Source organism: Stegodyphus dumicola, chromosome 4 (assembly GCF_044657685.1).
Source record: "Stegodyphus dumicola isolate Sdum_Otavi_A_Nest chromosome 4, ASM4465768v1".
Lineage (NCBI taxonomy): Eukaryota > Metazoa > Arthropoda > Arachnida > Araneae > Eresidae > Stegodyphus > Stegodyphus dumicola.
Window position 1 is genome coordinate 15,406,360 of NC_140771.1, and position 22,204 is coordinate 15,428,563.

The following is a 22,204-nucleotide window of genomic DNA, read 5'->3' on the forward strand; positions in this document are numbered from 1 at the left end:
TAACTCCAAAGATAAACCTTTTGCGTCTGAAACTGGCCTTAGAAATGTTTCTGCCCCCTTTCACCAGGTGCTAAGATCTATTTAGAAAACCGCCTTCTACTCACCTCTTTACCTAGAAGGAAAATTTCTTCCTCTCTTATGTGAAAATTTAGAAACGATCTCCTAAAAACACGCTTTCAAATGAGCAGTATTTCTATTGCAATACCAGCTGAATTCCTATTTCTTGTATTGGTAAAGTTCCAATCACATTATGTTTCGGCTACGCGGGACTTGACGTCGAAAGTGACAATTCTCAGAACCAGCACAATTCCAGGAAACCAGCGTAGCTAGGTTATCATTTTCACTTACTACAAAGACTTGAACGCCAAACACTAATCGATTATCGCTCACATTGGGATCACGTGAGGATTCAGAAGCAGAACTTTCGTCTGATTGGTTGTCTCTACCCGGGACCCGAGACATTTTCGGTGAGGTTTGAAAAAATCCCGTGTAGCCGCAACATTGTTTCCGTAGCTATTTGGGACTTCTCTTCAGGCGAGGCTCTGCTCTCTAGGAATCCTTCCGTTTAAACCATTGCTATAAGAATCTTGTTTCTCAGAAAAGTCCCGTCTAGCAGGAACTGTAGCCATGTGTGATAATCTCTTAAGGCAACTTCCATTTGAGTGGCCCTAATACAATTCACTATGGAGAGAATGTAATCAATTAACCCATTAATAACCTCTTTCCATTTTCGCTGAATTCAGGGGGGTTGAAAAACATGAAGCAACGAACAACGAATGTTTCTCGGAGATAACGATCAGGACGACATTTAACCCTAAAACGTGTGTGAGTGACCCACGCCTGACGACAATTTTCAAATCGAGGAGTCTATCTCGGGGAAATGTGAAATTGTTAAACACACATCATCGAAAGATCTGTGTGATGGACCGAGCATTTTATATAGAATTTAGCTGTATTCAGATTCGGTAGTTATGAATCTATTTACCGTCAATATTACTCCTCGTTGCTGCTCCTTGCTCTACTAAAGATTATTCCTACTCTCATTAGACATAATACATCTAAAACACGTTTGTATATTGCGTATATAAGGACAAAAAGTACTCCACTTATGACTGACTGATTCATTATTGAGATATTCGTAATATAAAAGGTAATGTTACTCATTACTCTTGCATTCTTACCTTGGGAAATCAAAGAATATATTATATTTTTCAATTGCAAGACATGCTAAGTGCGAAAAAATTCACAATATCATTACTACGAGTAGAAAATTAAATGAGATTCTTAAATGAAGACCATGTTGTCTAGTTTTTTCTTATTTTTATTCACATCACACACAAAAAAAGCATATTGACTGAAAAATCCAAGCGTAATTAATCCGAGAACAGTAATTAATCCGAGATTAGCTATAAAGCGTAATTAATCCGAGAACAAGAAATTAAACTAGCTAGTAAGCAAGAAATATGTTACACCCAAAATTCTAAAATCTATTTTTTCATAAACATTTGCCGCGAGGCCAGCTGGGAAAAGAATTCAGACGAACGTTAATCACGCCATTTGATCACATGATCATTTTATTTTTAACAAAGTATGTCTGGACCTAGATGTTAATACCTAGTGATGTTAGTGATGTTAATACATACCTAGATGTTAATACCTACTGAAATCAGCAACTGCGTTTTGGCATATTCTTCATCGTCATTACTGTCCTTCATCAATTTCCTTAATGAGATGTTAATTTACGCAACATTTAAATTTACAGTCCATAATTTTTTATAAAGTACCATTAATTACATATTATGCTTTATACATATGCTTTTCCATGCTTCATTTTTAGATGCTGAATGATGATTAATGTTTTTTTTTTTTTTTTACTTAGTAACAGGCTTATATTAATGTAATGTTATTGCTGCATCTCAAATCACAATACCTGTTATTTATTCATTTCTGAATATCCTTTTCAGTTTTTTTTTAGCAATAACCGTTGATGGCATGTGAATACCTCCATCAGTGTGATCAGAGTTTGTTGTCAGAGGTGATAATTCTTGCAATTATTGATTTATTCACTCCTTATACATTTACGCAATTTCTTGCAACAACGTCTCATGAAATGTATTGCATTAAAAATTAATAATAAATTCCTTTCAAAAGAATTTTTATTTGTGAAAATTTCTCAGGGACTATAATAAAATGTCTTTAATATTTACTAAGGATTCCAAAGGAAGGTTCACGTACAATTTAATTCCAACAGTAAGTGAGAGAGGGTCTATAGGCAACAAGTATCTTAATCAAGCCTTGACTCATCATGGACATTTTCCATCTTATTATGAAAGGATCTAGATTATTGTTAATTTATGTAAAAATGTAGTATCTAAATTAAGATCGTCAGATTTCGTAAAATATGATTTTGTAAACGAAATGGAATTGTATATTGAATGTGTTCAGGATATTCTGTCTATTTTACTTAAAACTAAAATGTTTATATTTATATTGTTAATTTATAATTTTGTACATGTAAGTAACACGCGTTTTGTACATGTAAGTAACATGTGTTTTATTTTATATTAAAAAGTTTGTAATTAAGTGTTATTTGTCGGAGTGGCTAATAGATCTCATCAATCTTTAGAGAAGTTTAAATCTGTAGTAGTTCACCTTTTTTTTTAATTACTTTAAAATAGTATGTAGGCTGTTCTGCTGTTTGTGGGCCTAGATTGTCCCGTTTTAGTATTTAATGCCCCGTTTACAGCTCTACTAATCCCTGTTAAATGCATAACGGTGGAACAGGTAATTTTGATCAGTCATATTTACTAAGACATAAAAGGAAACAGAATTCGGTAAGAGGTTTAGTAAGACAGATTAAATCTTAACCGGTAAAGCTACTTTCTTGATTGCTTACAAATAACATTTCACGACCTTATTCTCTTACAAATTTTTAAATTTGAGTAAATGGTTTAATTTAGCTCTTGTGTTATTTTTCTTATGGTATAATTCCAAATAATATGTTTTCCAATATTGCTGTTTGTAACAAAGCAGACTTTCTACTCAAAAACCAGTGTAGAAATTTTTGAAGATGAAACAGTTAAGATAAAATAACACACCAAACAAGTACTAATTTGCAAATTTTCACAGGTCTAGATCGATGGTTTTCCCGAACCATCATCCTCAGCTGCCAAATTCCATTTGCGCTTTAAAATAAAACAATTTGAAAGGTTTTACGATATGGAATTATCAGATTGTTAGCATTACGTCTCTGATTCAAATATCAAATAAAATGCTAACATTGAATAGAGATACCTGTAATTTATAAATTTCCTCAAGTTAAGTGAAACTGAATTTTCCTTGTTTGGATGCGAAATGATATTGTCTTTGTTCAATAATATATCCACGTAATTGTTTTTCCATATGGCAGTTTACATTAAAATAACTGATTTTAAAGAACCATGCAGAAGCTGAAAAATATAAAGATAAGGGGTGAGATGAGAAAGAAAAGCTCTTTCATTCCCTCACCTTGTCTGAGCATTTCGCAAAGAGTGATGCCTTTTGAATTTATTCAATGCGGAAAAAATGTTTTGACGCATTTTCATGTAATGATTTTCTCTTCGCTTGACATTTTGGTTTCCATTCATTCTGTACTACACAGGTTCTCAAGGATCTCTGGAGAGGGAAGTTAAAAAATAAAATGATTCATATTATGTTTTAGGCTGAAATGAAATATAAACAAAGAACTATGTGTGAACGAAAACCGTATAAAAACGAGGTCGATGGCCTCTATTTAAACAACGTTCGACGAAGATTGCAAGGGCATTCTGGAGACGTTTAGTGAAGAGAACGGGAAAGCTGATAATTAAATAAGTTAAGACAGCAGTCTCTGTGAATTTATAACCTGCCATTTTTCCAATCTGTATTTTATTTATTGCCGGTTTATATTTTTATCAAAAAAATCCTTTGTATGCAAATAAAAGTTTGTAAGAATATAAATTTTATTGTAACCGGAAGTATTTATGCTCTTATAATATCAGATGCAGTTTAAGAAATGAAGTTCTCTGCAGTTTTAGAAATGACTTTACGCGCATGGAATTCGAAAAATATAGCAACCGTCTTTATTTCCTTGGACACACTGATTGAGACATACATGTACTTTCGATTATGAAGTTCCTCAAGATAAGACTGCGAATTTTATGAAAATGCTTCACTAGATGGGGGAAAAAAAATAATAATAATTACGCCCAAATGTGAGGTTTTTTTTTATTTACACACACATACACGTTTCGAAAGTATCTAGGTAAACGACCCTTTGGTCTAAAAATATTTAAAAACAACCTATCTTTAGCGTTTCTGATAGACAGTCTCGCGCTCTGGAGATAAAAATGTTTTATTCCACTGCTACTGTGTTGCCACTGCTCGCTTTGAAACTATTGAGTATTTTAACCAAAACTCGTTAAAAGTTTTACAAAATGTGCAAAAGACAATAAAACAAATTTAAAATTCGAGCTTCCAGGTTCAAAATTTGATGGCACAGTTAATAATTCTAGGTACCGTTGTCTTTTCACAATGCGAAAAACATACATGGATTCATGCAGATTCTTCTTTCTTTAATTTTTTTAAATATAATACAGAGCGATAATAATTTGGTGGCAACAGTTTGAAAAGTGATTCAACGCTTTTAGGGATTAGAATCAAAATGCCGTTTCGAGACTAATAGCCTTTCTGAACTAACGGCTTTTCAAAATAAAAAAATTAAATAATTTGCTTTAAACAAAAATTCCAGTTTGTAAAGTATGTATTTTACTTTGTTAAGACAAAGACAGAATGTTCCACATATTCAGGCTCAAAAATAAAATTTTCCGGTAAAATTCGACAGCAAATTGGTTGATTCAGCTACTCTTTTAATGTCTATTTCCGATCCAAACTCGCTACCAAATATAAGAAAGTGTGTGTGTGTGTGTGATTATGGCAAAGCCTCGAGGGCTATCTGCCTAAGGGGAGGGATGCCTTCGTGGAGGACTTTCTAAGGGAAACTGGCTCGTATACACGTTATACATGGGGGAAACCACGAAAACTCTCATGCAGCCAGCCAGTTCGCAAGATTCGGACCGAACTACCAGTGTTCAGCGACTTTACCGCTCGGTCGCTGGTGGGCCCACCAAATATAAGGAGCAACTGAAAATAAAAAGCTCAGTCTCTCAATACATGTGATTACATGTGAAGAAAAATAGCAATCATTTATAAAATCTACGATTCGCTCATTAGTTCACGCACTCGTCTACAACTTTTGCTCTCGGAAGTGTTAACATTCTGTATTTATTTTATTAAAGAATAAGAAATATTTTATAAATTAAAAATTTTGCAATAAAGGGTCAGATAACATATTAGATTTTGCATTTACGAAACCTTCCCACTCACAGGCACTGATACAGTTTTCATAAATTTTCCCATCTAATTTGAGAGATTTTGTAATTTGAGCTACTTGTCCAGGATCATTATTTAAGGAAGAAGAAAGTATAGGTATTTTAATTGAACACCATGTATATATGTACAGTTATACACTTCTTAGCGTTAAAAATAATCAAAAGCTGGGATACATATGCACAAACAAAATGATTTGAAAAAAACTAATATAATTTTTCAGTTTCTCCATATCTAGTTATTTTACGTTTTATGGTCAATATTTGAGAAAATGAAGTTTGTAGTCCCCCTTATTGAAAACTGGGTTTATACGTATTAAAATAAACAAACACGTGCAAAAATATTTTAAATGCATTACAATTTTTAATTTCGCCACATCTTGCTGTTTTCTCTTTTATGCTGAGTTTCAATCACATGGGAGCATTATTGTGAATTTCGCATTATATTCTTTATTTCATGTGTTCATTCAATGCGTTCATATAAACTTCTCTATGAAAAGGTTTCATACTGATGTTACGTCGGTTATAAGGTATTTTCTCCCTACTTCCAGCATGCCTTCGTGGTGCACAGTAGACGCGTGTTTGAGAGATCCAGGTTGGAGCCCCGGCGAAGGCGTTGCATATTTTTCACTTCAAAATAACCTAATGACTCGACACTGTGAGCAAGCAAAACCTACCTCTCACCGTCCATTTTCGAGGCGCCGAATTAGAATTGTAACTATCAGTGTGCAGATAATTATGCAAAAATATTTTGTTCTTTTCATTTTTTTAATTGCAAGCAGTTGATTCATTTTTAGAGAAAAAGAAGACCGAATATTTTTCCAGGAAAAAAAATATAAAATATTTTTTTTATTTACCGCTTATAGGTCCATCCCACCCATTATATAACATGTGCAAAAGGAAGGGAAAAGTCACAAATTCACAGAACCACTAAATCATTCAAATTTAATTCATGATGAAAGAATATTTTAGAAATCATGTGGAGACATTAGGATTTTTGATATTGAGAGACGTGAAAAATGAGCAATGCCCTCGCTGGGACTCGAACCTCTCGAATACGAGCCGAGCATGCTGACCACTACACTACGAAGGTATGCTAAGAAGGCGAGAGAAACACCTTACATACACATCATTTTAAAGGGCGACTGGAAATTATGGGACTTAATCGCCAAATTTTGGTTATGGAAAATCTTCATCCACCACTTTTTTTTAATTTGAGCGTCACCGTAGAGACATTAAGGGGACGGTGGACTTTAAAAATTAAATTTTAAGTTTTGGTGTTTTCTACAAGAAATTTTATACATATACGTATTATAATATTAGCTTATAAAATATATGATAAAAATTTCAATTTATTTTAAATTAAAAATTTTTAAAGCAAATAATTAATTATTTTAATTAAAGATTTAAAATGCTCCTTGCGCGCTAATTTTCTATATGTTTTTCTTAATTTTTCCTTTAAGTTAGTTATAAAGACTTGACAAAATCTTTTGTGTATCTGTTATTGAAGATGACGAATCAGAAAATTTTAAAAAGTATTTTTGTGAACTTACACACAGTTTTCGGAAAAACGTCACCTTTTGTTAAACATTATCACAAATTTAAACTTTTTAATAACATCATATGCAAAAATGCATACTTAGATCTACTGTAACATATAACAACATAGTTTGTTCCAAATATCATTCATTTTTAACTAAAAATGAGACGCATGGAGCATTTTCAAGAAATACGAACAGCGAAAAATTTTGTTTTGAGAAAACCGAATTTAAAATTGTTGTTCAAACTCCCCTTTAATGCATGGAAACCGCAAATTAACTTTAAATATGACTATATAGACACTAGATAAAATTTTTGTATCATTTAACTATTTTTAATCTCATAATATTAGATATGAGAAAAATAAACATATCGCAAATTGGTATGTGATTCGAAGTTAGAGGTAGGAACAATTTATGCATTATATCCAATGAAACTTTTTAAATTCACTCGCATCATATATTTACACTTCATTTGTTACATTTACATTATCTTTTAATGCCTTACAATATTTTCTAATATTTCTGTTTTTTCCAAGCAGGTAAAATCCTCCTTTTGCTTTGATTCAAGCGACGTTGATCACGCTTTTTTGCAACGAGTAGGGAAAACGAGTTTCTTTCCTCCTGTTCACGCGAATAGCATTTACACAAGCAAAATTAAATTCATTAATAGTTGTCAATACTGACATTTCTAGTTTTTTTGAGAAACAAACACTTCTTTTGAGCAAATATATAAATTATTACATTAATAAATAACTGTTGAAATAAAATTTTTTACATTTTCTCCAAAATTTAAAGGGCAAAGTTTACGTTGTTCACACATTTGAAATGCTTGTAACTTCTTTAAAAATTAGAATATTTGAAGTCGGTTTTTTTTGCATACGATGTAGTTTTATATATAGAATATTACGAGAGTAAAAAAACAAATTCAATATTTTTGTTGATTTTTAGATATTTTAAAGTCCACCGTCCCCTTAAGATTTTTTGAAGCAGGAGTCATAAAAAATGTTTTGTGTGTGTGTGTGGTTCGAGTATCGATACTCGAACCACACACACACACACACACAAAACAAAACAAAAAATCTTGAATCGTCAAAATGGATATTTCCGTTGAAATCTGATAACTAAAATGTTTCGCGATACAATATGTACTTTATTTGGCACAAGGAAGTAAAAAGGAATTGAGATATAACACTGTGCGCCAAAGCATGAAATTAAAATTAAATTTAATGCTTTTGCATTTCTTGATTCTAATATCATTAGATAATCTTTTAAGAGCTTTAATGACCTTTTTGTTTCAGGTGTTTTTACAAGTGTTGTAAAATTTGAAGTTACTAGATTAGAAAAGGTATTCTTTCAACAGCCGCATAGTCATTGCTATATTAGTGACGTGAAAAAAATCTACTTTCGTTGTCATAGAAACGTTAAAGCAGTTAGGTGAGAAGAATGATCGGATTTATTCTAAACAGGAGAAGCATGTAATATCTTCTTCACTTTTCGACATCAAAGAGAGGAGGAACTCGACCGCGAGATTTAAGTTACGAAAGAATTCTGTGAAGCAAATAGGTAAGGTGGCGTTTCTATGGCAACCACTCTATCCCATTACACAGTTCAGCAACATTGCTCTTTTATGCTTGACAACATTAATAACTGTTGTTAGATTAATAAACGTACCAATGCTGTGTAGTTTTTAATTCTTTTATTCTTCCTACCGAAGGTGCTTTTATCATGGGAAAGCTCTAAAAACCAAATACGAAGTTACAGAAGGATAGCAATTCTTCTGAGCAGATGATTGGGAAATTTACGCACATGCTTCATGCATATTAATTTCTTGCGCACAATCCTGTTTAATGACTGTAATCAAACTCTTCAGCTTAATTCCTTTTAGAGATGCAACAGCTTAAATGAGAGGTTGAAGAATTGTTTTCGAGAAGGATGTTATGAAATTTTTTACTAATTGAGTTCTTTGCAGTTTTAATACCTCTGAATACACTGTGGTATATTACCTCAATATCACGAAATTACGACTTTCTTAAAAGTGTTTTCCACATGCTTCCTTTAAATTTGCCCGAAACGCAAACATTTTTTAGCATAATAACATGTGAAGATGCCAGCTTAACTAAACCTTCTTGCTACGTGCCTAATGATTAACCTCGACGAGTTAACTCTAATCGTTGGGCCTTTTCTTAATGCCTAATATGGACACAAGATACCACTCAAAAGGTAAAGCTAATAACAAATTTTATTCTTTACGATTTGTGGTAGTACAGCTAAAAATAGTAACAAAAAATCTGAAAGATTTCAGATTTTATATTACGCCCAAAGGGGAATTTTTTCATGTATACACATATACACGTTTCCATAGCATTTCGACTAACTTTCCTGAAGGCTAAAAATATTAAAAAACAGAATAATTTTAGAATTTCTGATAGGCAGCCTTGCCCCCTAGAAATAAAAATGTTTCGTTCTGTACAGTGTTGCCACTGCTCGCTTTAAAATCATTGAGTTTTTAATGAACAATTATTTAAAGTTTTACAAAATATGAAAGAGTCAATAAAACAAATTCAAAATCCGGGCGTTCAGGTGCCCATATTCGGGTGGAGGACTACGTTATTCAAGATTTAATGGCTCTCGTTTTTTTTCACAGTGCGATGAACATACATACATTCTTGAAGGTTCTTCATTATTTAATTTCTTTATATACAACAAAAGGCGATAACATTTGGTGGCAGCAATTTGGAAAGTGATTCGATGCAAACTGCCGTTTCAGTAATAGCTCTTCTGGGCTAACGCCCCTTTGGCCTAATAAATATTTCGACTTCTCATCGACAGTAACATGGTACTAACCTACAGTATATTGATTAGATACAATTGCAACACAACCTTACGTGGAGAACTGTCGAGTCGAACGGAATACATAACGAACTTACTTCTTCATCTAAAGAGCGTGGCTAACATCCGGCTTTCAAACTTTCTGTGTGATGTGCATTGTTTTCATGCAATCAATAGCACAGCGGCGAAATTTCTACTCAGAATACATGTTAAAGATTTCATTTTAGTTTTAACTTACGCCGCTTATCGTACAATTTGCATAAACCGTTAGTCACGGCGAGTACGTGACAAAACAAAGCATAAGGGAATATATTAACATAAAGTTAACTGTTAGTGAAATTGAATCATAAATGTCACAACATTAAACGCGAAATCAGTTCCTGATACTGTTTTGATCTTTAAAAGCATACGTGTATATTACCGTTAAAAACCGAAATCTGAAGAATATCGACATTCCCCGGTAAATGTCAGCGTTCACGTAATCTCTTGGTGTACATCCGATATATTTGCTAAATATTCTTATTTCTCACTTACACCGGTAAATGTCGATGTTGACCATGCACTGATGGTGAATAAAAATATTTTTGTTCCTTTTTTTTTAAATGATATTTTATTATTAAAACATATAATGGTATATAACTCCTGTCCAGAAAGTAATGAGACTGAATTTTTCACCCCAAGCAGAAGGCCAAAGGAGCGGAGTTTCTGAGCAGTACAGGTGGTGGTTGCTGTCTTGTTTCACAGTCTTGGAGAAAGTCAGTTGTCTTTGATCTCTTTCAGCGCCCTGATCTCTCATAAAGGAGACACGCGTTTGAAAGTGAGATTCGGTTTTCGGAACGCAATGGAGGGTTCAACAGAGATATAGTTTTGTGTAAAACTAAACAAATCGACTACTAAGAAGTTTGCCATATTAACACAAAAACTTAGGAAAGGATTCTTTGACAAGGCACAAGTGGTTTGGTGGCACCAAACCTTCAAAGACGGAAGAGAGGAAGTCGATGCTGAACAACGCTCTGGGAAATTCATTAAGTTCTAAAGCTTCAGGCAATGTGGCTAAAATTAAAGCACTTTTGAATAATCGTCGGACGTTTGTCCGAATGATTGCGGAGATGCTGAGACTGTCACAATCGATTGTGCATGAAATCATCAGGGAAAAGCTTCAAATGCAGAAAAATTGTAACAAGCTGGTTCCAAGGTTTTTGACCAACGGACAGAAAGAAAACTCTGAGTCGATTTCGCATGAATTACTGGAATGTGTAACAAGTGACCCTAAGTTTTTGAAGTGAGTGATTACCGGTGACGAAACATGGGTCTTCCAGTATGATCCTGAAACAAAGAGACAGAGTGCAGAGTGGCACGCGCCCCAATCTCCTCGACAAAGAAAGGCTGGAGTGAACGAATCAAAACTGAAATCCATGCTCATTGCCTTCTTTGACACCAAGGGAATAGTGCACGAAAAAAATCATGCTACCCGAAATGACAGTTAATGCAGATTTTTACAAGGAAGTGCTTCAAAAAATGAGGAATCGAACCTCGCGTGTCCGCTCGGAGCACACAGACAATTGAATTCTGCACCACGATAGCGCACCGCTCCACACATCCTTCTTAGTGACTCAGTTCCTAGCAAAACACAACGTGTCGTAATGCTGCTCCTGCCACCGTACAGCCACGATCTCAGTCACTTTCGAACATTTCTGTATTCCCCCAGTTAAAATCCAGCTCAGAAGGTTATACCTTTGACAGTCTGGAGAACTTGCAAAAAAAAAAGGGACGCCTATTATGATCTGCATTCCAGCTGAAGACTTTCAGGCGCGCACCAGTGGGTGGCACAATCATTGGCAATGGTATATTAATGCAGGAGGAGGCTGTTTTGTAAAATATTCAATAATATCTGCAAAATTATCTTGAAATAAATGAATTTTATGGAATTGGTCTCATTACTTTCTAGACAGACTTTGTATATCAAAACAGGAGAAAGCTTAAGTAACAACACATGCTTATAAATAATCTGTTGGGCTTAAAATGAACAGTAGATTTTAAATGAGGAAAGAAAATAACACCAATAATAACTTACTTAATTATGTGATTGACGTTATACAATATTATTTATTGAACAACTTAAACTGCTATAAACACTTTAAATTGCAGAAGAGTCCCTTGCTTTTATAACGCCTCTCTGTCTTCTCGGCTTCGCCTTTCGACCTGTACCAGAGAATATCTGTGATTATCGGCATACATCGGCCATGGTACGATTGTATAAGAAGAATATAACCAAATATTCGGTCTTTCACCGACGTATTTGAGATATGTCGACATTCACCGGAGAATGTCGACATTTTCCAGTTTCGGTTTTTCATGGTAACATGTATAAACTGATTCAGAATGAAATCGTTTCCATTACAATTAAAAGTATCAGAGTCATAATTTGTTTTATATCATACTTCCTTATAGAAATAATGTAATTCCTTTTATGGTCAAATTCAACTGAATTAGGCTTTATTTTACTGGATAAAAATAGTACAATATTCATAAAAATATTAAAGCTTCCTCTGAGAGGAATGTAATGTTGGCATTAGAAACATTCTTCATTTATTACAATAATGTTGCAAATATTCATAAATTTTTGATTGAATCTGTTAAAGATTAAATGAAATCCTATTTATGTAAATTAGATAAATTTGTAATTTATTTAATTTACATAAATCCGTCCTGAGCACACAAACAATTAAGAAGTTCGCTTCTTACTTTAAAAATTGCTGAGCTCGTAAGGTAACAGGGGATTGATTAAATCTGAAGATAAATTATGCATCTGATGTTTAGCCCGCTCTGAGAAGTGGGTAAGAAAAAGGCTATGTATAAAATAAATTAAGCATGTCGCACAGTGGCATCATCTATCTAGATGAGTGGTTGATGCGTATACGGTACCTTAAGTAACTCTCCAACAATTTAGGAAAGAGTTCTTTAAAAAGGTTTTTAATGTCAATATTATTTTATATAATTTATTTAGGGATAAATAATAAGAGCAGGAATGATAAATTTTGAGAAAGAAAATATAAAAGCATGCAAATTTATATTAGAGACAACAAAATCTGTTACGTTTTTTTTTTAAATATTCTTAAGATCATAGGAGTTTTTTACCTGTTTTCTGGGACTGGAGTATACTCAAGATTTATGTACGAAAATTCTTCACTCGAAACGGAATCCTTTAAAATACAAGTAAGCATACAAATCAGACTTTAATTTGAATCTACTAGTAAATGAAATAAACAAAAAATTTTAATGAAACACTGAACTTAATTAATACAAAAAGGCAAAGCGAAGTAATTCTACACATAAATGTCTCATCAGAAGATATATGATAAAGCGAAAATGCCCTTAATATATTTAGGTATTCAATGAAACATTTCGAAAGAGGAGAAAACCCTAAATTTATTGTGTTCATCTAATGAATTATCGATAAATTTATGTAGTGATTAAAATATTAATCAATATTAAAGTTCAATACTTTAATTTATTAAAGAGCAAAAAGGGTAACAAAAGTTAGGCTTTAAAAATTATTTAATACTGTCTATAAAGGATTCGTTATTTCAACTAATTAGTATATAAAATTGAAATATTGTAGATGTATTTGTTCTCATTCACACAAACGGTAACTGACGGATCAAGTCAAAATTGCTCATACGAGTAGGGAATAGATAGCGTTTAAACACATACCCATTAAATACACTGAATTTCAACCAGGAAATAAAAGTATGAACATATATGTATATATAATCAGGTTGGCAAGAAAGTAATTTCGGTTTCTTAAATGTGAAATAACACCGAATTTTTTTATATGAAAAATGAACCTTTAATCAATCAAATATCTTCCATTTCCTTCGGTGTCCTTTTGTCATCTTTCTTTTCCGCGCTCATGGAACTTCCGCCTTTTATCGACAAAAAACTGAACCAAGTGCGATTTGACGTCATCATTATTAGTAAAATTTTTAAGATTTAAGAATTTTTGCAAACTTCGAAATAAATGATAATCCGATGATGAAAAGTCGCTGCTATACGGGGAATGTGACATCACTTCCTAAACCAGCTCTAGTAATTTCGTACGTGTTGCTAAAGATGTCTGAGACCTCACATTATGGCGGTGGATCACGATTCCTTTGCGATTTGCCATTCACTCTGTTTGTTTAACATAGCGACACTCTGACACTAGGTTCACTTAACAGTATTATACACTCATGTCCATAAATTAAGGATAATGCAAAATCAGGCAAAGGAAGAGTTAGAAGCAAAACAAATTTGACTTATTTGTAAAGCTTATTTACTAAACAGAAGGTAAAGAGCAAAAAAAGATGCTATATGTTTGATATTATTTCAAAAATTAGCGATTTTTTGTCCCTGGAGCAAATTACAAAAAAAAAAAAAAAAAAAAAAAAAAAAAAAATTACAAAAACCAATATTACATAGTTGGTATGATTGTTAATACATTGTATGTCTCCCAGAAGATGCAATACAGTCCGCACAACGCCTAGGCATGCTGAGTATCACTTTATCGATCTGATCTTGGGGGATATTACACCACTCAAAAAGCAATGCTCTATGAAGTTCCGGTAGACATGTAGGAGGAGGTTGACGGGCTGCATCTCGTCGGCCAAGTATGTCCCACACGTGCTCTACTGGATTCAAGTCCGGTGAGAATGCTGGCCAGTCCATACGGGTGATATCCTAGGATTGAAGGCATTCGCTTACGATGTTTGCACGGTGAGGACGGGCGTTGTCATCCATAAACACAAATTGTGTGCCCATGGCGCCCCGAAACAAACGTACATGTTGTTCCAGAATGACGTCCCGATAGATTTGTCTTGTCATGGTTCCAATTTGAACATGCAGGTCAGTTCTGGAACCCAGAATAATTCCACCCCAAACGGGAAATCCTGCACCACCGTAACGGTGTCGTTCAATGATGATTTCTTGGTGGTAACGGGTACCTGGAGCTCTCCATATGAAAGTCCGGTGAGAATCAGACTGCAAGCTAAACCTGGACTCGTCGGAAAACATCACACAAGCCCACTGTTGCGGTGTCCACAATGCATGCTCTCTACTCCAGGCTAACCGCAGACGACAGTGAGTTGCAGTAAGTTGAACGCATCTGACAGGTCTACGAGAATATAGACCAATGTGTTCTAAGAGTCTGTACACGGTCTGCCTTGAAATTGTTGTACTAGTGGCTGAAGAGAGCTGACGAGACAGGTCTGAGGCTGTGATCCGCCTGTTTCTTTTGGCAGTAACTGCCAAATACCGGTCCTCATTCGGCGTTGTATCTCTGGGGCTACCTTTACTGTAACGTCTACTCACATTACCATCATCTTGGAATCGTTGCCAAAGCTTGGACATGACACTCTGTGCAATTCCAAGTTCGCCTGATACTTCCAGTTGGGTATGCCCACATTCCAGACGGCCGATAATTCTACCACGTAAAAAATCATCCAAATGCGTCCTTTGTGTCATAACTATTCGGTTATTGCACTGAAATGCTTATAAAGCGCCTGAAAACAATTTTACTTCTTTGCCTGTAATCCTTATATATCACTCTCTTACACTCTCGTCATTGGGACGTACTATAGGTGTCATCTGGTTACTTCCTGAAATTTGCATATGATTCTTGAAGATGTGTGTAGTGATTTTACAGGTGATATATTTATTTTAGAGTTCGATTTCCGCGTGACTCCGAATTATCCTTAATTTATGGACATGAGTGTATTTCATTCATATTATAACTCAGAATGCACAAAATGTATATCATTTAAAGAATTATCTAATCGTTGCCACATGTTCTTTTCAAATACTATAATAAAGCTAGAACGATATAAAAAAGAAATTAAGCAAACAAAACAAAAAAGAAACAGTTTTTCACAGACGATTGAGTATTTCTCATTCAATTAATTCAGTTTTCACTTCGCGACAAGACAAAAATACATAAAAGCTCAAAATATCTGTATTAAAATTACTAATTATTAAAAATTAAGTAAATCTTAAACACTTATTTCCTCTAAAAAATTCCAGAAAGGATTAAGCATGATTTAATTCGCAATAATAAATGAAGGCGTTATTTTTGTTGTTGCGAAGCTTAGTCTCTCTAGATTGGCAAAAATCTACAATTCTGCTGTTTCAAATGTAAACAAATATGTCCGTCATGTTATTTAAAACTTAACCGCACTTAAACAGCTTTTAAATTGTTGATAATTGTACAAATATCGCTTCCAGAATTACGAAAGGCATAAAACCCTTAACCGGGAGATAAGAACAACATAATTCAATCATTTTTAAAGCAAAAAATGTACAATTTACAAACATATAAGAGTAAAGAAACTGAGGTCACTGTGCCGAGTAACAAAGTGGATATGTGTATAAATATAGTATTTATATACGTTTGGCGCGGTCGATTGCAACCAAAATACGAGGTGGACATCTACATGTTATAGCAGTCCTATATACAAAATTTCAACGTTCTGAGGCTATTCGTTTTTGAGTTATGCGAGATACGTACGTACGCACGCACGTACGTACGTTCGTACGCACTACGTACATACGTTCGTACAGACGCCACGAAAAATTCTCTTCAAAATTAATTTTAAAGCAGTTTTATCATTTTTTTGGAGGAAACGAGTCTTTTATTCTGTTCTTACGTACAGATATCACGCAAAAACATCGTTAAATTGCATTCGGTAGCGGTCAAAATGGATATTTTCGTTGAAATATGCTGCCTGAAACTTTTCGCGATTACAATACTTCCTTTTTACTTCGTACAAGGAAGTAAAAATTAGAGCCTAATTAGTGATCTGTTCGGTTCATTTCAGATTAGAGCACCTTTTATTTTAATAGTGAAACACATTAAATATTGCTGCTGATTTACATGTACTTAACTTTCTATGAATATTTATGAAAGGGGGAAAATGCTTTTGTTTTTAATATTATTTAAAACTCATAACTGGATTATTATAAAATGTGAAGAAATAATTCTTTTAATATTTATCACAGTTTTTTTACCCTTAATTTCAACAATATATATTCTAAAAATTCTTCTTTACTACTTCCTACGCATCTCATATACTTCACTTTACAACACCTTTTAACAGATTGCTTTCCAGTACGAAACTTTCGGGCTTAAATAGTTTTATAAACAAATTTGCCAACAGAACTTTAATTTATGTTTACAATTGAATGTTAAGTTTCTAGAATTATTAGGTTATTTTGAAGCAGGAGATGCCATGAAAAATGAACAATTTCCTCGCCGGGATTCGAACCTAGGTCTCTCGAATACGCGCTGAGGGTACTACCGTTACACCACGAAGGCATGCTGGAAGGAGGTGAGGAAGTACTTTATAATATTATTATATATTTAGATAATATTTATAATCATTATAAATTTAGACATATTTAATAACAGATTTCTTCACACTAAAATTCATAGAAGTTTTATGAATGAATAAAACCTTCATTTCCAAATACATTTATAAATAATTTAATAAATACTTACACATGCCTTTTACAAAGTTATGCATAAATACCCATATATATTTAATATTTTTCATTTTCTTAAAAATGAAATGATTAATTTAAAAAAGCAACTATTAATCCTCTCCCCTAAAAAATTTTAAAAAGTACACGTTACAGTATTATGTGGATGGCAAAAATGTCCTTTATTTAAAAAGTCTTGATATTTGGAATATAAAATAAAAGTAGGAACATTCTATCAAGGGTATTGAAAGACCTATACAATTTTAAAGATACAGTAATATATTTTTCATTATTTACACATAATAATTTTGCTAAAATATATATTTTGTATTCCAGTAGTTTACAATTTTATAAAACAAATGCATAATCAAAATCGCTACTCTGAGTTATCGAAAAATAACCAAGATGTGATTTTTGCGTTAAATTCCACTAAACTATACAAATTACTATTATCCATTCAACAAAGAATGTTTCTTTTATGAGGAAGTTCGAGTTGTGTGGAACTATCGTGTGTGAAAATACTATCACCGCGCTGTCAAGAATGCTCCCTATGTAAACAAAAAGACGCCCCATCTGAAGACCAAAGCTTGGGAGCACTGCTTCTGTCGTATTGCGGGGTTGGCCTTACCATGGAGGTAAGAATAAAAGGAGGAGCAGACTTTTCGGAGCATAAAACTGAAAGTTTACTTTTGGTCCCACTCGGCAAAAAGACATTAAAGATGCAGAAACCGAATTAATTCACTATTCTACAGAGTTTCAATAAAAATTTTTCTTGATAATAATTAAGGAAATATTCTACATAATACGCACTGAAAACATTTGCATAATTAAATTTCACTTCTACATCATAGTTATGAAACAGCACATAACTTCTCGTAACTTATTCTATAATGAAATATGCAGCAGATACGAAGCAGCATGCAAATGCGATTTCAGACAATACATCCAGTTGATAACCTTCAACCTCAGAGCGAAGTTATCAAAAACAGAAAAAGGTTATTCCTGAATTTCATTCATATTGAAAGCTAGCTGATGCAGTCACTGGAACGATATTAGAATAAATTCATGTCGTCCTTTTTCCTTGTTCGAAGAATATAAATTCTGAAACAGCCGGCGTTCGAAGGTTGCGTTCTTTTCGAATGCAGTACTGGTTGTATCTTTAGAAAAAATCATTTCTTATTTCTTCGTATGAACTGCATTCAGATGCATTTCTTATTTGAAGAAGCTCAAACAACAGCGTAGTAGTCTTTTGAAATAAATTAGTAAAAATATTATGAAAAACGTTCTGCTTTGATATACGATACATAAGCCAGTTCGATGTTAAGTTAGAGGGAGCTCAAAAAAAAAAAAAAAAAAAAAAAAATGCATTTTTTCAAATTAAATTATTAACATTACTAAGGAAAATGTTCTATCAGGACCAAAATAAACACCGATGACAAATCCTGTGCTAGTCAATTTTTAGATCATTTAAGTCGCATACTACTGCAGTTAAAAATTACACTGACGTTAATTTACTATCTAATTACAGAATTCAAAAGGTGAATTGATTCTTTAGCAAATAAACACAAAAATAAAGTTCTGGCGGCATTTTAGAACTATTATTACTATTGAAGCAACATGTTAAATCATTTGCCTGCCATTCTTCGAAATTCCTAATGCATCTGTTGTGTATTAAAGTTAGGCATAGCATATCAGACACCTAATAGATAAGACCATGGAGCTTTCATCATGTGTGACGTGAATATGGGCCATTTTCCCTTAAAAAGCTTACCAAAATGACATCTCTTCTTACGCAAATAACCCTAAAGTGCTTCGCCATTAAAAATAAAAAAATAAATAAAAACCCTGAAAGGTTTCAGATTTTAAATTACGTCCAAAGGGGAGTTTATTTAACATTTTATGTGTCACCTTTATTTATTAAATATCATGTTCTTCGCACTTAAACCATAAAATTCAGTTCAAGAGCAATATCGCAAAATAATTTTAAAATGAGCATATCTTTCGAATTTTCGATGCACAGTCTCGTGCTGTGTAGATAAAAATGTTTTTTCTGTACAACGTTGCCATTGATTGCTTTGAAATCCTTGAGTTTCTTAATCAAAAATTCGTTAAAGTTTTACAAAATATGAAAACGATAATAAAACAAATTCCAAATTTCAACTTTGGGCTTCCAGATGCCCATATTCGCAGGAGGATTACGTTACTCAAAATTGGATAGCTATAGGTACCGTTGTTATATCACAATGAGAGAAACATACGTACATTTATGCAGATTCTTCATTATTTAATTTCTTTAAATATAATACAGGGCGATAATATTTGGTATCAAAAATGTGAAAACTGAAACAACACTTATAGTGAATCAACGCAAAATGCCAAAACGAAATTAATAGTCCTTCAGGGCTAATTGCTCCTTTGGACTAATAATAATATAGTTCGAATACGTAACGAGTATGCTTCCAATTACACCACGAAGGCACTGGGAAAGAAGGGAGAAAGTATTTTATATACTCCCCCCTTTCAAAGGGCTATTTGGGATTGCGAGACCCAGTCGCCAAATCCTGATGGTCCATCACCTTTTAGTTCGGGCGCCACTGTTGAATTCTTACAGTTTTTTCGTGGTCAGGAAACGGACGAAATGCGCAATGCCTTCGCCAGGACTTGAACTTTGGACCTCTAAACTACATGTCGAGTATGCTGTGCTACCAATTACACCACGAAGGCATGGCGAAAGTAGAGTGAAAATGCCTTAAAAGCAAAATAAATAAATTTGTGCTTGGCGCTTTATTAATAATGCGAAGGGTTCACAACACTCAGAAAGTGTTTTTTAAAGTAGCTTAATAGAAAATAAGAAAAGTAACCCTGTATACTTTCTCGGTTAACGTTAAGATTTAATACAAGCAACCGTAGCAGATTTTATTTATGCTGTTTTAACTCGTAATACTTGACCTATTTCGCCTTCAAGGATTGACAGACTAGGAGTTTTATAGATATCCTCTTTCATCTTTCTGTCTTGGGTTTTTCCTTCTTTCTGTGTGCAAGTGACGTTTGCGAAGGAACTATTAGCTCTGAACGCGAAGGATGAAATAAATCTGGAAATAATTACTTAATTTTTACGATCTCCAGTGAATCATGACATTCATAAGAAGTCGTGTTTAAGGCTTTCATATTTTATTTATTGCTAGCATCTACGCGGTCAGCCTTCGTCTGGATTTTAAATGTACGGGAAAAATGCTTAAAGGAACACCAAACATTAAATTTAAAAACTGCACAGAATCTTATTTTGCAAAACAACTTTATCAAAAAAATGTATTACATATAACAAAATTACAATGAAATAAACAATATCCCTTAATATAAATATTAATTATCCTAATAAATAAATTAACCAACTTCCCGTTGCAAAATCTTATGGTATAAAGGAAGCCTCAAAGAATTCAAATGGTAGAAAGGAAGTCAAGAACTTTGTTTCCTAAAAAAATCATGTAAAACTTTTTTATGTAATTAAAATTATATATAATTAAAACATAATATAAAAAAATTATAATGAAATAAGCAATAAATCTCATATTTTCAAGAGAAAACAGTCAGCAATCCAGTATCCAAAGCAATGAATGAAAAACTGTTGCTAAAATCACATTTCTAAAAGAATGAAACTATCATCAGAAAGCAATAACCAATCAAAATTGTGCTTTGTTGATGTCATAATTCAAAATATACAAACCTCTTTGCCATTAGCTAATAAAGAGAGAGAGAGAGAAAAGGAAATTCTTTCTGTTGTATTTCGCGAGATACATGCCACCAAATATTAGAGCTCTGTATTGCTGCGTGCGTACGGGTTTGTGGTGGACTGAATGCACAAGTCTGATGAAAAGTTAATAAAATTTATTCTCATCACAAGAAATAAAACAAAATGCTGAAATTTTTTTTCACAGGTATTCGTACAATATCACAATATTATACAGTAGTTATATTTTAAACTACTAGAACGTTAAGTAGAACACAATTCAAAACACAGAGAAAGCTAATCTGATCTCAGAATTTACTGCAGGTAAGTAAACAACAAAAGCTCACAAAAACAACTGAACTCAGATGTTTTTCTCCGGCTTTTGTAAAGCTTTTTAATAGTGCATAAGAACATTCTGGTAATTTTTATTTTCTCAAGGTTTCTGGAAAGCAAACGAGTAGAATTACAGTTACGGGAAACACACAATTGCATTATCTCAATTTAAATATAAATTAGGAGATATCTATTTATATTTTTTTTATTTTTAAACTTTTTTCTTTCTATTCCTTCTAGAACAAGTCCAAAACCGTAAAACAATTCCTTCAAAATGTTAAGAAATACGGAACTATAAACGTTTAAGTTAGGCAGAAACGATTTTAAATGATATTTTTTGAAAACTGTGACCATGATATTAGAAAACGGATAAAATAATATTTTCAACTGCAGTTCATCCACTTTATAACTGTGTTATTACTTGAGTCAAAAATTATACCTTGATTATTTGCATTTTTATTTGGTTAAAAATCAATTTTTTTATTTGTAATGCCAGCATTTATTACAGTGCTTTGTTTCAGACGACAGATACAATCTTTTGATTAAAATTCTGATGTGAACACCAGATGGCTTCCTTATACGGCCTATTAAATTATGCCCATTTTTTGCTGCATTTCATTTAAACTTATTTCCTTGAATTTCATTAGAGATGTACTTCTCATTCACTTAATTCAGTTGCCACATTGCAGCAAGGCAAAAATACGTAAAAGCTCAAAATATCTTTATTAAAATTCTATACAGAAAAACATAAAATATCAAATACAGTCAAAAAATTTTTAAAAAAAAATTTTTTTATTTTTAAAATTAGAGTTCCTACGCAAAAATAAGCAATTCGGCTAAAGGATAAGAAAGCAGAT

At 33.0% G+C, this 22,204-nt stretch overlaps 1 protein-coding gene across 1 annotated transcript in view; it reads right to left on the bottom strand.

Annotated features, from left to right (window-relative positions):
* The window catches only part of LOC118181579 (proprotein convertase subtilisin/kexin type 6-like), a 107,746-nt gene that overhangs the window by 39,042 nt on the left and 46,500 nt on the right, over window positions 1-22,204 (bottom strand). The window contains exon 6 of the mRNA XM_035350732.2: window positions 12,914-12,978. Coding sequence (XP_035206623.1) covers window positions 12,914-12,978 — 65 coding nt within the window. The remainder of the gene's footprint in view (window positions 1-12,913; window positions 12,979-22,204) is intronic.